The sequence below is a fragment of the Pseudophryne corroboree genome, chromosome 3, assembly GCF_028390025.1.
Source record: "Pseudophryne corroboree isolate aPseCor3 chromosome 3, aPseCor3.hap2, whole genome shotgun sequence".
NCBI classification, from domain to species: Eukaryota; Metazoa; Chordata; class Amphibia; order Anura; family Myobatrachidae; genus Pseudophryne; species Pseudophryne corroboree.
This window is the reverse complement of record NC_086446.1, coordinates 207,231,995-207,247,124: the sequence shown is the minus strand read 5'-3', so window position 1 is coordinate 207,247,124 and position 15,130 is coordinate 207,231,995. Positions and strand designations below refer to the sequence as shown.

Sequence of the window (15,130 nt, the reverse complement as noted above, 5' to 3'; positions counted from 1 at the left end):
TGTCCTGGGACATCAGGGATGCTTACCTCCATGTCCCAAATTTGCCCTTCTCACTAAGGGTACTTCAGGTTCGTGGTACAGAACTGTCACTATCAGTTTCAGACGCTGCCGTTTGGATTGTCCACGGCACCCCGGGTCTTTACCAAGGTAATGGCCGAAATGATGATTCTTCTTCAAAGAAAAGGCGTCTTAATTATCCCTTACTTGGACGATCTCCTGATAAGGGCAAAGTCCAGGGAACAGTTGGAGGTCGGAGTAGCACTATCTCGGATACTGCTACAACAGCACGGGTGGATTCTAAATATTCCAAAATCGCAGCTGTTCCCGACGACACGTCTGCTGTGCCTAGGGATGATTCTGGACACAGTCCAGAAAAAGGTGTTTCTCCCGGAAGAGAAAGCCAGGGAGTTATCCGAGCTAGTCAGGAACCTCCTAAAACCAGGAAAAGAGGCTTCCTACGAAGCAATTCCATTCGGCAGATTTCACGCAAGAACTTTTCAGTGGGATCTGCTGGACAAATGGTCCGGATCGCATCTTCAGATGCATCAGCGGATAACCCTATATCCAAGGACAAGGGTGTCTCTCCTGTGGTGGTTACAGAGTGCTCATCTTCTAGAGGGCCGCAGATTCGGCATTCAGGATTGGATGCTGGTGACCACGGAGGCCAGCCCGAGAGGCTGGGGAGCAGTCACACAAGGAAAAAATTTCCAGGGAGTGTGATCAAGTCTGGAGATTTTTCTCCACATAAATATACTGGAGCTAAGGGTAATTTTATAATGCTCTAAGCTTAGCAAGACCTCTGCTTCAAGGTCAGCTGGTATTGATCCAGTGGGAAAAACATCACGGCAGTCGCCCACGTAAACAGACAGGGCGGCACAAGAAGCAGGAGGGCAATGGCAAAAACTGCAAGGACTTTTCGCTGGGCGGAAAATCATGTGATAGCACTGTCAGCAGTGTTTCATTCCGGGAATGGAAACTGGGAAGCAGACTTCCTCAGCAGGCACGACCTCCACCCGGGAGAGTGGAAACTTCATCGGGAAGTTTTTCCACATGATTGTGAACCGTTGGGAAATACCAAAGGTGGACATGATGGCGTCCCGTCTGAACAAAAAACGGGACAGGTATTGCGCTAGGTCAAGAGACCCTCAGGCAATAGCTGTGGACGTTCTGGTAACACCGTGGGTGTACCAGTCGGTGTATGTGTTCCCTCCTTGCTTCTCATACCTAAGGTACTGAGAATTATAAGACGTAGAGGAGTAAGAACTATACTCATGGCTCCGGATTGGCCAAGAAGGACTTGGTACCTGGAACTTCAAGAGATGCTCACAGAGGACTTATGGCCTCTGCCGCTAAGAAGGGACTTGCTTCAGCAAGTACCATGTCTGTTCCAAGACTTACCGCAGCTGCGTTTGACGGCATGGCGGTGGAACGCCGGATCCTAAGGGAAAAAGGCATTCCGGAAGAGGTCTTCCTACCCTGGTCAAAGCCAGGAAGGAGGTGACCGCACAACATTATCACCACATGGGGCGAAAATATGTTGCGTGGTGTGAGGCCAGGAAGGCCCCACGAAGAAATTTCAACTCGGTCGATTCCTGCATTTCCTGCAAACAGGAGTGTCTATGGGCCTCAAATTGGGGTCCATTAAGGTTCAAATTTCGGCCCTGTCGATTTTCTTCCAGAAAGAATTGGCTTCAGTTCCTGAAGTCCAGAAGTTTGTCAAGGGAGTATTGCATATACAACCCCCTTTTGTGCCTCCAGTGGCACTGTGGGATCTCAACGTAGTTCTGGGATTCCTCAAATCACATTGGTTTAAAACCAGTCAAATCTGTGGATTTGAAGCATCTCACATGAAAAGTGACCATGCTCTTGGCCCTGGCCTGGGCCAGGCGAGTGTCAAATTGGTGGTTTTTTTCTCAAAAAAGCCCATATCTGTTTGTCCATTCGGACAGGGTAGAGCTGCGGACTCGTCCCCAGTTCTCTCCCTAAGGTGGTGTCAGTGTTTCACCTGAACCAGCTTATTGTGGTGCCTTGCGCCTACTAAGGACTTGGAGGACTCCAAGTTGCTAGATGTTGTCAGGGCCCTGAAAATATAGGTTCCAGGACGGCTGGAGTCAGGAAAACTGACTTGCTGTTATCCTGTATGCACCCAACAAACTGGGTGCTCTTGCTTCTAAGCAGACTATTGCTAGTTGGATGTGTAATACAATTCAGCTTGCACATTCTGTGGCAGGCCTGCCACAGCCAAAATATGTAAATGCCCATTCCACAAGGAAGGTGGGCTCATCTTGGGCGGCTGCCCGAGGGGTCTCGGCTTTACAACTTTGCCGAGCGGCTACTTAGTCAGGGGCAAACACGTTTGTAAAATCCTACAAATTTGATACCCTGGCTAAGGAGGACCTGGAGTTCTCTCATTCGGTGCTGCAGAGTCATCCGCACTCTCCCGCCCGTTTGGGAGCTTTGGTATAATCCCCATGGTCCTTTCAGGAACCCCAGCATCCACTAGGACGATAGAGAAAATAAGAATTTACTTACCGATAATTCTATTTCTCGGAGTCCGTAGTGGATGCTGGGCGCCCATCCCAAGTGCGGATTATCTGCAATACTTGTACATAGTTACAAAAATCGGGTTATTATTGTTGTGAGCCATCTTTTCAGAGGCTCCGCTGTTATCATACTGTTAACTGGGTTCAGATCACAGGTTGTACAGTGTGATTGGTGTGGCTGGTATGAGTCTTACCCGGGATTCAAAATCCTTCCTTATTGTGTACGCTCGTCCGGGCACAGTATCCTAACTGAGGCTTGGAGGAGGGTCATAGGGGGAGGAGCCAGTGCACACCACCTGATCCTAAAGCTTTACTTTTTGTGCCCTGTCTCCTGCGGAGCCGCTATTCCCCATGGTCCTTTCAGGAACCCCAGCATCCACTACGGACTCCGAGAAATAGAATTATCGGTAAGTAAATTCTTATTTTTGTAGTTTTTGGCCTGTCCCACTGCTACATCTAGATCAGTAATTTGTTTATGCAGCTGAGTTATAGCCAGGTGGTACACCTTTTCAATTCAGTATGTAGCTAGAGAAAGGTCTTTATTAGGGACTAATTTGCTTATTTAGTGACCATAGCAGGGACGTGCAGTCAGGGTAGGCTGCCTATCAAACTCCTGAGATTTTCATACTCCCTATCAGACTCATGAGATTTTATATAAAAACTAATAGAATAATACAAAGAAGATATTTATAACATAAACATATTCCTTGTTTATTGTAAGCCTTTTTATAGGTAACAGCTTTGTGGAGATTCCTGGAGCTGCAGGGAGACGAGAGATGGGGCAGCAACAGCTCTGCCTCGGCTCTACAGTCAGACACTGCGTTGCAGAGCTGGGGTTGGGGCCACACCACGAGCAGTAACGCTGCACAGAAAAGGAGCTAAAAGAGGCATGCATCTGTGTGTGGGGCAGGCCTTGTACACCGAGAGACACTTGAGTTTTCATGTGACCAGGAAGTGCACTGTAGTCGGAGCTCGGTCAGCAGTAGCAAGAGAAGACACAGGGATGCAGTAAAGAGACTCAATGGACACTGTAGCTTAGTGTAGTAAGGGGAGAGTTACAGTGAGTAGGGAGTGAGACAGGCTCCCAGCATTCAGACCAATGCCCATGTATGCCTTCCTAGCCATTCACCTCACCGCACCTCACTGGACTGTAGGCACTCTAATCCCTGTCCCTTTTATTTCATAGCCTTACTGGTCTGTGGCAGAGTTTAGTAACTTAATTCTGCATAATGTATTGCCCACATCAAATGAATCACCCCCAGTATACTGCGTATAACCCCCACCAATTGTGTCTAATTCTAATAGTAATTGTTGATAATCCAATCTCAGTAGGGGAAATGCCTTTCTGGTTCTACTGTCCCAAGGCACAGGTGTACAGTACTTATTTTGTCTACTCCTACAGCTACACTATTGGATGTGACACAAAGCAAAAGAAGCACTAGAATCTACTTGCTTTGTGGAATGCATACTGTACACTCTCACAACACAAGATGGATTATGCCTTCACAACTTTTAAAAAGAGGACCTTGTTGCCCATATTAGGTTTAATTTACACATGATAGTAAAACCAGTGCTATTCCATATTGTTTTCAAGAGTGTCCATTTTGAAGGACTCATTATACTTGGAACAATCTGCTTTTATCTGTATTGTGGTTTAGATATCTTATGGTGTGTACACACGGTGAGATATTTTCTTATGATTTTGACTATATAGTCAAAATCGTAAGAAAAGTAAGTGCAGATCGCAAGATGAAAGTCACCTTGCGATGCCAATGCGCGGTCCTGCGCGGTTGGCCTCGCAAGCCTAGATAGACTGTGCAGGCAAGTCAATTTTGACTATCTCGTAGAAAAGATAGTCAAAATTGACACATAGCCAAAATCACACATAGTCAGTATCGCAAGCACAGTCATTATGTGCTTGCGATACCGACCTAGCCCCTATCGCATAGTGAGAATCGGGGATAGCCCGAATCTCACCATGTGTACACACCTTTACACAGATATTTTTTACTGTCCATTAGCTGCTAGAAAATATTTATTTTGTTGAATTTGTAACAATAATTTACATTAGTTGTTTGCATTTTTACTGTAAGATATTTGAAACCAAACATATATCATAAAGAGCCACCAGAAACTGGTATTCAGATTTCTTGAAATAATATGGAAATATCCGGGTAATCTTTACATTAAGAAGATATCTTGCATGTCCTGATTTTTCTTACTGTTTTATGATTATGATTATTATTATTATTATTATTATGGCTTCTGCAGTACCATTTATTGACAGCAGGTGGCACTATGGGTTATAGGAAATTTGAGAACTACAGTACGCAGAATGCAGATTGATATTAGCTTTGTGAGTTTGCGCTATACAATAGAATTGTCTGTGGGAAACTTTACTGAAATATCAAAATACTGTGGGGATGATGTATAAATATCAAATACAGGTTAAGTATCCCATATCCAAAATGCTTGGGACCTGAAGTATTTTGGATATCAGATTTTTACGTACTTTGGAATAATTGCATACCATAATGAGATATCATAGCGATGGGACCCAAGTCTAAGCACAGAATGCATTTATGTTTCATATACACCTTATACACACAGCCTGAAGGTAATTCTAGCCAATATTGTTAATAACTTTGTGCATTAAAGTTTGTGTACAAACACGCAATATATTTATGTTTCTTATACACCTTATACACACAGTCTGAAGGTCATTTAATACAATATTTTTAATAACTGTGTATTAAACAAAGTTTGTGTACATTGAGCCATCAGAAAACAAAGTTTTCACTATCTCACTCTCACTCGAAAAATTCCGTATTTTGGAATATTTGGATATGGGATACTCAACCTGTACAAGAAAAAGCGAGATTAAGGCTTTTAAAAAAAACTCATTAAACACTTTTCTTTTTTACAGCAATTTTCAATGACCGAGCCTTTGATTTAGTAACAGAAACACTAAATAATGGGCATTGATGAAACCAGGTGCACAAGGAAACTGTTCTGTAACCCGCTGCAATCAGTCTTTTACTTTAACTGCTGAGACTACACCAAAATAGGGCAACTCGGCAGTGATGGCCACCACCAGCATCACAGATCTGTCCTCACATCCCATAGAGGTGTGCAGGATATTCTGCAATGTTGGGTTATCATAATAAGCAGCAGCATTTGTGCCCGGACATGGTCATTGATTGGCTGTGGGGCAAAGAAATACTTTGTCGGGTTGTTGCAGGACCAGTGTGATGGTTTTAGTCAATGTTCCCCAGAGTAGTTTCATTTGTCTATATGCCCTGGGCTTGGACTCAGATCATCTTGGCAGTGGCACCATTGTATTATGAATCCTATGGGCACATGCCCTTCCTTTTATTTCTTGCACCCATGACTTAGAAGGCTACAAGACAATCACTTAAGCACATATGCACTGCTCATTATTCCCCAGTGATAGGAAGGTTCCCCATAAAAACATCTTTCTAAACAAGTTTTTTCTTCTTCTTTTTTTTGTGACATAATGGAATAGCTCTTGTGATGGACGCATATTGTGTAAATTACAGATGTTCATTATGCGGTTCCAGTATTGTTTAATGAGAAGGGCAACCCCCCAGCCGAATCACAACAATGACTACGCGTAGAACAGCATAATTGAACCAGAACAATTCTGCAGCAATTGTTTTGATTTGCTTGGGGATTGCCACTCTTCTTAATAGAGAGCCATCTTAACAAGGCAAGTTTCCCCTCATTATATGCCCTTTGCAAAATTATATGTGGCATTACTATATGTTCAAAGACAAAAATAAAGCTGCTAAGCGTTAATATGAGTGTCACATATGGTGATTAAAACGTGGTGCGGTTACAACTTGAAGTGTAAAAACACCTTTTTTGTGCTATATTAAAAACATAAAACACATGAGAAAGATTAGATTACATTTCACCAATATTCACATCTGTGAATTTGTTTTAGTCTTCCAAGTTGATCTGTTTACATATAATAGATTATACTCCCAAATCATCTTCATCCTACATTATACTTTATTAAACATTTGTTGGTAATGGATCAGTCAATACTCTCTGATATGACAATTGATTAGTTTAAGGCAAAATAACTTACTGTAAATTTATTATTTAATAGTTTGGAATTTTTTTTTTATGTACTAACTCACATTTCATTTTAGTTATTACTTGAATATATCTGATGAGAGACCAGACAGTTCTCTGCCTGACGGTACAACAGAGACTAGTGTCATTGTCTCATCAAAGACAAACTCTCCCCCGATAATTCCTATCTTAAAGAGGGTCAAGATCCTGGCTGCCTGCTTATTTTACACTTTCTTCGTTAGCATCATCATTTTCCCAACCATCTCTGCCAGCATCGAGTCTGTTGAGAAGCACACAGGGAGCGTTTGGACTAATAAATATTTCACTCCCATGACATGTTTCCTGGCATATAACTTTGCAGACTGGAGTGGACGCCAAATCACAACATGGATCCAGAGCCCAGGGCCCGACAGCAAGGTCCTGCCAACACTGGTTTTTCTCCGAACATTTTTTATCCCACTGTTTATGTTCTGTAATTACCAGCCCCGGAAACACATATACGAAGTCTTTTTCCAGAGTGATGTCTATCCAGTTATTTTTATCACCTTACTAGGACTGAGCAACGGTTATTTGGGGACTCTTGCTATGGTGTATGGTCCTAAAGTTGTTCCCAAAGAGTCGACCGAGGGTACTGCAATAATTATGTCATTTTTCCTTGGTTTAGGATTAGCTATAGGATCAGCATTCTCTTCCCTTGTTCACTTAATATAATAATTTTAACATGGGCCAAACTTTTTTAAGCATGATTAATTAAAAATGCATTTGTTTGAAATGAACTTTGGAATAATAGAAAATTAGAGGTAGTTCCTTTAGTAAGTGAATATTTAATGCATTTTTTTTTACTGTTAAAAAAGATTCTAGCTTTACCTGTGTCTACTTGTTGGTCTTTAAACTGCGGTTCTTGGGGGTAATTCCAAGTTGATCGCAGCAGGATTTTTTTTAGCAATTGGGCAAAACCATGTGCACTGCAGGGGAGGCAGATATAACATGTGCAGAGAGAGTTAGATTCGGGTGGGTTATTTTGTTTCTGTGCAGGGTAAATACTGGCTGCTTTATTTTTACACTGCAATTTAGATTGCAGATTGAACTCTCCACACCCAAATCTAACTCTCTCTGCACATGTTATATCTGCCCCCCCTGTAGTGCATATGGTTTTTCCCAATTGCTAAAAAAAATCCTGCTGCGATCAACTTGGAATTACCCCCCTTATTCTGCAATCCTTGTAAGCATTAACGTAACACATCAGTGACCATCACAAATATACTAATAATACCAGTATGCATACATTGTACTCAACTTAATTAAATTATTTATTGTCACTAGAAAACATCACATGCAATTAACTGCAATGACAAAATAGTCATACAAGAATATAATAGTAACACGTATTAAAAACCAATTGTAATCTAAAAATTACAGACAGAAAGCAACTATTCCTTTTAAGTTTAAAATGATTGACATGGATGGCTGTTGCCTACGAACATTTTCTTTTCTTTTTATCATATTATTATTATTATTTTATCATATTTATTGCCAAATTTGTCCAGTCCTTCTCAAACAGCAATGTGGTGGGTTTTTTCAAAACTTAAAACTGACTGGTATACCTCTTACATTCTCAGTGTTGCTGAGAACTGGACTTGCCTATGGATTTTACCCAGTAAAAACTCCAGAAGTTGGGTCTATCTATTTAAAACTCTACAAAAATAACACATTTGACATGTTTACTAATTGCTTTAAATCCTGATCTGCAATCTGAATGGCAGTACAATAAGCTTTGTTATAATTGTTACTAAACAATGTATGAAATAATTGCTATGTGTAAGGGTGTTAGCAGTAATTTTATTAGACGTAACATCTAGGTAATGTCTTACCAGTAGGGGGAATTCTTACAATACACCAGTGGTTCTCAAACTATGCGCCTTGGCACCCTGGGGTGCCTCAGGGCAATTGCAGGGGTGCCCTGGGTTGGTGGTCCAGGACCAATTCAAATTATTTCTAGTCAATCTAATAGGCAAAACAAGTGCTTGTGGCTGGCAATCATAAAATATGCGGACAAACATAAGCAAATGTTGTCCCTCACCACACAATTGAACCTCAGGATGACATACTGTATAAACACAATTTACTCAATTTAATATATCTTTCTAAATTTCTCAATAAGAAATATTTGGCCTAGCTGTGCCGCGAAAACAATTCTGATACTCTAGGGTGCCATGATTCAAAAAAGTTTGGGAACCACTGCCATACACCAATTGTGCTTGCATTTACCGTTGTGCGTTTTATTATGTTACTCAATCAAAATGAGTCTTGTAACACAAGCAATGCCTCTAAGTACCAAGTAACCCATTCTGATAATTTTGTTTAAATCAGAATATTAGGTTATCAAGCGTTTTCCGCACATTTTGAGTATCACTCGTGCATTAAATAGTAATATTTTGGTGCTGGTTACTTTAATATTTTGCAATTTATGGAAATAAAAAATACTATTGATCCTTTGTTCCGTGTTGTATGGGATTTCATTAATGTTTTACAGACCTTTCATACAGCTGTATGCAGGAGGTAAGTCAAATTCCTGTATTGCTAAAACACATCACAGGGTCCAAAACATTATATTTTTTTAGGACCAAGGTGAGCAGCAGATGCATCAGAAAGATGGGCCCCAGAATCTAATTTCACTGCTCAGTGCTGGGAATGTGTGTTGTAGAGTAGCAAGTTCTCTTCAGCTTGGTTGGGTCAGATAAAGTATTACTTTAGATAGAAGGTAATTGGATTGTGAAATAGGTTGCAGTGAGATGTAGCAGACTCTTTGGCAGCATTAAACGATTCGAAAAACAGTTTAGATAAGTACGGAACACAGAGATCACTAACTAGGACTGCTGCCACAGTAGATGGATGACCTAGTCTTGTATTGACCTTAAGAGAAACTTGTGGATCTGGAACTCAAGTTAAAAATTAGGTCAAGTTAAAATATGCTGCAAGTGCAAAATTTGCATGTATTAAGGAGACACTTACAATATCTCTTCTTAAATAATTGAAGAATTTATTACACTTAATCAGAAGTGATAGTGTCATGGAACTAGGGGCTCCTGTTATTTTACAGCTGAATAATGTTCTGTTGGCGAAATAGAAAAATGACTCAATATGTGGCCACTAATATCTGAACACACTGTCAATCTAGAAAGTAATGTGTAAAAAAAGTATACTTAAACAGAAGTCATCAAGGAATTAAAATATTTGAGTAGATTTATGACTAAAAGTGTATAATCCGTGCAGTTTCCAAACACAGTTCATCAAGGGTGTTCTTAAAAAAATTAAATTTATATGTCATTACAAATTTAAATCTTGGTTTCTAAAGATAATAATTTTAGTTCTGTTTTTTTCTGTTCCGCTTCAAGATTCTGTTGACTTCTCTTCTATTCCATTTTAATTTCGCACTTTGCCTTCTCCCCCTTTCCCTTAACCAAGCTTAAAACTATGGCTAGCTAATACCTAGCTATGCATACTGTTTTTTGTTTGTTATCCACTTACAGTATATATTCAGTGTCAGCTTTATTAGGCACACCTGTACATCAATGCAAATATCTAATGTGACAAATTGTGGCAGCAACTCAGTGCACAAAGGGATATATACTTAGTCAAGAGGTGTACTTGTTGTTTTAGACCAAACATCAGAATGGGTTAAAAAAATGTGATTTAAGTGAATTTGACCTTTGAATAATTGTTTGTGACAGAAACTGCTGATCTTCTGGGATTGATATACTGTATATAATGGTTTCTAGAGTTTACAGAGAATGGTGCACCCAAAAAAAAATCCTGGAAAAAAAAAAGTCTGTTCTCAATTTTATTGTGGCTCTCCCTTCCTCTTCCCAGAATGCCACCGTCTGGGTTACGGTAAATCGATTTAGTAAGATGGCTCACTTTGTGGCTTTTGCATAAGCTACCTTCAGCAAGGGAGTAAGCCAACTTGTTTATCAATCATACTTTCAAACTTCATGGTCTGCCCCAGGATATTGTATCTGATAGAGGGTCCCAGTTCATTACTAGATTCTGGAAAGCATTCTGCTCAAGCCTAGGAATGCATGTCATTCTCTCTTCTGGGTACCATCCTCAGTCGAATGGGCAGACAGAACAAATTAACCAGTCTCTGGAGCAGTACCTGCGTTGTTTTGATTCTAAATGCCAGAACAACTGGTTCCGATGTCTTGCCTTTGGCTGAGTTTGCCCATAATAATGCATGCCATTCTGCATACAAAGTCTCACCTTTCGTTTGTTTTTGGTAATCACCCTAAAGCTAATGCTTTTGATCCGATTCATGATGTTCCGTCCACGTTGGTGACTAGGTTGAGCAGTATTTGGAAGAGGGTGAATCAGTAAATAAAGATGGCTTCTCTAAAAGAAAGTTTGATAGACACAGAAGACCGTGTTCATTTAAGACTGGAGACTTGGCCTGGTTGTCAACTCGAAACATCAAGCTGCGACAGGCATCACAGAAGTTTGGTCCAAAGTTTATTGGGCCATTTCAAATTATTGGGCAGGTGAACCCAGTTGCCTTCCGTATACGGTTACCCAGGTCTTTAAGAATTAACAACATTTTTAATTGTTCTTTCCTCAAACCTGTCTTCCGTTCTACCTGTTTTAGGGCAGGTTGTGCTCGGAGACCTCTTTCAGTGTTAGTCCAAGATCAAGTGGAGTTTGTAGTAGAGAAGATTTTGGACTCTAGGTTAATCTGCGGACAACTAAAGTTTCTCGTCCATTGGAAGGTGTATGGACCAGAGGAGAGATCCTGGGTGTTGGACAGAAATCTGCATGCTCCTAGATTGAAAAAATCCTTTTTCAAAGAATTCCCTTACAAACAGTTCATTGACCCCTCCTCAAGGTGGGGGAGGGGTACTGTTACAGCCATGGCGTGTGGCTCCCAGCACTCCAGTCGTCGCTACTTTGGAACCATGGCAACCTGAACGCTGAGCGTATGTGGCAGCTGGCAGCAAGGATGAGGGAGGACTCTGTGGGAGTCACACAGGGGGCTGGTGGAAGTGCAGCAGCTGCTGGGATTTTGTTATTAAGGGAGGCTGTGTTGAGGCTCATTGGTCCATTCCCCCTTGCCACTTGGTTCTGATTTTAGTCAGTGGATTTCTCCTCCTGCCTGTCAGCACTCATTAGTGCTCCTGTGTCCAGCCTAATTTCAGTACCAAAGTCCGTTTAGTATATTTTGCATTGTTTTCTTATGCTCTTGGTTGTTTTCTATTGTACACTGTGCACTATTGTGTAGTAGAAGTTACTGCTCCTCCCAGTCCGGAGGCAGCTCCCCGGTTCAGGGCTGTTTAACTTTATTACTCCCTCTGTGTCTTTCATCCCTCACTCTCGTTATTACCATTTCTCCCCTTGTACCTCACTTTCAGCCCTGTCTACGTTGTTTGCCTCCCCCTTGCCTCACTCTTCCCAATTCCTCTATTGCTTTCATAGTCTTTCTCTTGCCGGCATTGAGTCAGGACACTCTGGGGTTAAGCTTATACTAACGTCAGTGGCGTAAGTCCTGGTGGGCATCCCAGTACCGGTAGGTGCATAAAGCCTTATGGAAAAAGCATCTCTTATAGGCAAGACTCAACTCATGGGACTCAACCCTTGCCAGAAGAGTCTCAGAGTTCTCAGAAGAAATCAAAGGAAAACTCTCCAGTTGTAAGACTTTGTTTTACTACTAATAATATTTCTCCTTCGTCCTAGAGGATGCTGGGGACTCCAAAAGGACCATGGGGTATAGACGGGATCCGCAGGAGACATGGGCACTTTAAATGGGTGTGAACTGGCTCCTCCCTCTATGCCCCTCCTCCAGACCTCAGTTAGATTCTGTGCCCAGAGGAGACTGGTCACACACTAGGGGAGCTCTACTGAGTTTCTCTAAAAACACTTTTGTTAGGTTTTTTTATTTTCAGGGAGCACTGCTGGCAACAGGCTCCCTGCATCGTGGGACTGAGGGGAGAGAAGCAGACTTACTTCTGTGAGTTGAAAGGCTCTGCTTCTTAGGCTACTGGACACCATTAGCTCCAGAGGGTCTGATCACTTGGGTCACCTAGCTGCTCGTTCCCGGAGCCGCGCCGCCGTCCCCCTCACAGAGCCTGAAGAAAGAAGACAGGCGAGTAACCGAAGCAAAGAAGACTTCAGTGAAGGCGGCAGAAGACTTCAGTCTTCCTGAGGTACCGCGCAGCGCGCCATTGCTCCCGCACACACAGGCACTACATGGGTGCAGGGCGCAAAGGGAGCGCCCTGGGCAGCAATAAAAACCTCAAAAATAAGGACTGGCATGTATATACAGTGTGGAGGCACTGTTAGGAGACCCCCGCCGGTATAAAAAAATTGCAGGACATAAGCGCGCCATGTAGGGGGCGGGGCTTCGTCCTCCAGCTCTGACCAGCGCCATTTTCTCTCCACAGCTAGCTGCATAGACGCTGCTCCTGGCCCTTCACTGCTGTCACAAACAGGGTGTTAAAAACAAGGGGGAGCACGAAAATTTGGTGTTGGTTATTATGATTATTATTATTATTATTATTATTATTATTATAAAACAGCGCTTATAGGTCTGGGGCATTGTTTAATTCTTCAGACCGGTGGGGCGCTGGGTGTGAGCTGGCAAACTCCTTCTCCATGTCTCTGAAAGGCCTTACTGTGGATCTGTCCCCTTTAGCCCAGTGTGTTTGGGGGTGTCAGTACACGTGTGTCGGCATGTCAGAAGCTGAATGCTCTTCCCAGGAGGAGGCTCGCGTGGGGGCTGAACAGAATGAGGGAGTGACTCTGTCGGCACCGCCGACTGCTGATTGGGTTGAGATGTGGAGTGTTTTAAATAAAAGTGTGGCATTGTTGCATAAGAGGTTGGACAAATCGGAGTCTCAGAACCAAGCATGGAGACAATCCATGGGAGAGGTGGTGCCACACACTCAGACCCCCTCGGGGTCCCAAAAACGTTCATTTACCCAGATAGCAGACACTGATACCGACACGGATTCCGACTCCAGTGTTGACTATAATGTTGCAAAGTTGCACCCTAGGGTGACTAAGAGTATTCAATACATGATTGTGGCGATAAAAGACGTGTTACATATCACGGAAGACCCCGCTGTCCCTGAGACAAGGGTCTGTAGGTTTAAGGGAAGAAATCGGAGGTAACGTTTCCTCTCTCTCATGACCTGAACGCTCTTTTTTAAAGGGCCTGGGAAACTCCAGTCAAGAGGTAGCAGATTCCCAGGATAATTGCTATGGCATATCCGTTTCCTAAAGTGGGCAGATACTTTGTCATCTGAAATGGACACCCTGGATAGGGATAGCGTGCTTTTGACACTAGGTCATATCAGGGACACTGCAGTCTATCTAAAGGAGACTGCGAGAGATATTGGCCTCTTGGGATCAAGGGCCAATTACATGGCAGTCTCGGCTAGGAGGGCGTTGTGGACTCATCAATGGAATGGTGATGCTGATTCTAAGAAGGCTATGGAGGCTCTGCCCTATAAGGGTGGAATTTTGTTTGGTGAAGGCCTCGCGGACCTGGTTTCTACAGCTACCGCGGGTAAGTCCTCTTTTCTGCCTTTTGTTCCTCCACAGCAAAAGAAAACGCCTCAATACCAGATGCAGTCCTTTCGGTCGCAGAAATTCCGGAAAGGACGTGGGTCATCCTTCCTTGCGGCAAGAGGTAAGGGAAAAGGGAAAAGATCGCCGGCTGTGGCAGGCTCCCAGGAGCAGAAGTCCTCCCCGGCTTCTGCCAAGTCCACCGCATGACGCTGGGGCTCCCCTGCGGGAGTCCGCATCGGTGGGGGCGCGTCTTCAGCTCTTCAGTCAGGTCTGGGTTCTCTCGAGCCTGGATCCTTGGGTGCTGGAAATTGGGACCCAAGGATACAAACTGGAGTTTCAAGATGTGCCTCCACACCGATTTTTCAAATCGGCCTTGCCATCTTTTCTTCCAGAAAGAGAGGTAGTGTGTGCGGCAATACAAAAGCTGTGTCAGCAGCGAGTCATTGTCGAGGTACCCCCGTCACAACGGGGAGGAGGGCTTTATTCAAGCCTGTTTGTGGTCCCGAAGCCGGATGGCTCGGTCAGACCGATTCTGAACTTAAAATCCCTCAATCTGTATTTCAAAAGTTTCAAATTCAAGATGGAATCTCTCCGAGCAGTGATCTCAAGTCTGGAGGGGGGGGGGGGGGGGGTTTATGGTGTCAGTCGAAATAAAGGATGCTTACCTACATGTTCCCATTTATCCTCCTCATCAGGCGTACCTGAGGTTCGCTGTTCAGGATTGTCACTGCCAATTTCAGACGTTGCCGTTTGGTCTTTCCACGGCCCCGAGGATTTTCACCAAGGTAATGGCGGAAATGATGGTGCTCCTGCGCAAGCAAGGGGTCACAATTGTCCCGTACTTGGACGATCTCCTGATAAAGGCGAGATCACAGGAGCAGTTAAGAAAAAACGTTGCGCTCTCCCTGACGGGTCTGCAGCAACATGGC

The 15,130-nt window shown here is 43.1% G+C and overlaps 1 protein-coding gene across 3 annotated transcripts in view; it reads left to right on the top strand.

Moving 5' to 3' along the window:
* SLC29A3 (solute carrier family 29 member 3) overlaps positions 1-9,139 on the top strand; it is a 194,603-nt gene extending 185,464 nt beyond the window's left edge. For all 3 annotated transcript variants that reach the window (XM_063958786.1, XM_063958787.1, XM_063958788.1), the window contains exon 6: positions 6,722-9,139. In XM_063958786.1, coding sequence (XP_063814856.1) covers positions 6,722-7,355 — 634 coding nt within the window. In that variant the 3' untranslated portion in view covers positions 7,356-9,139. The remainder of the gene's footprint in view (positions 1-6,721) is intronic.
* Positions 9,140-15,130: the final 5,991 nt, after the last annotated feature.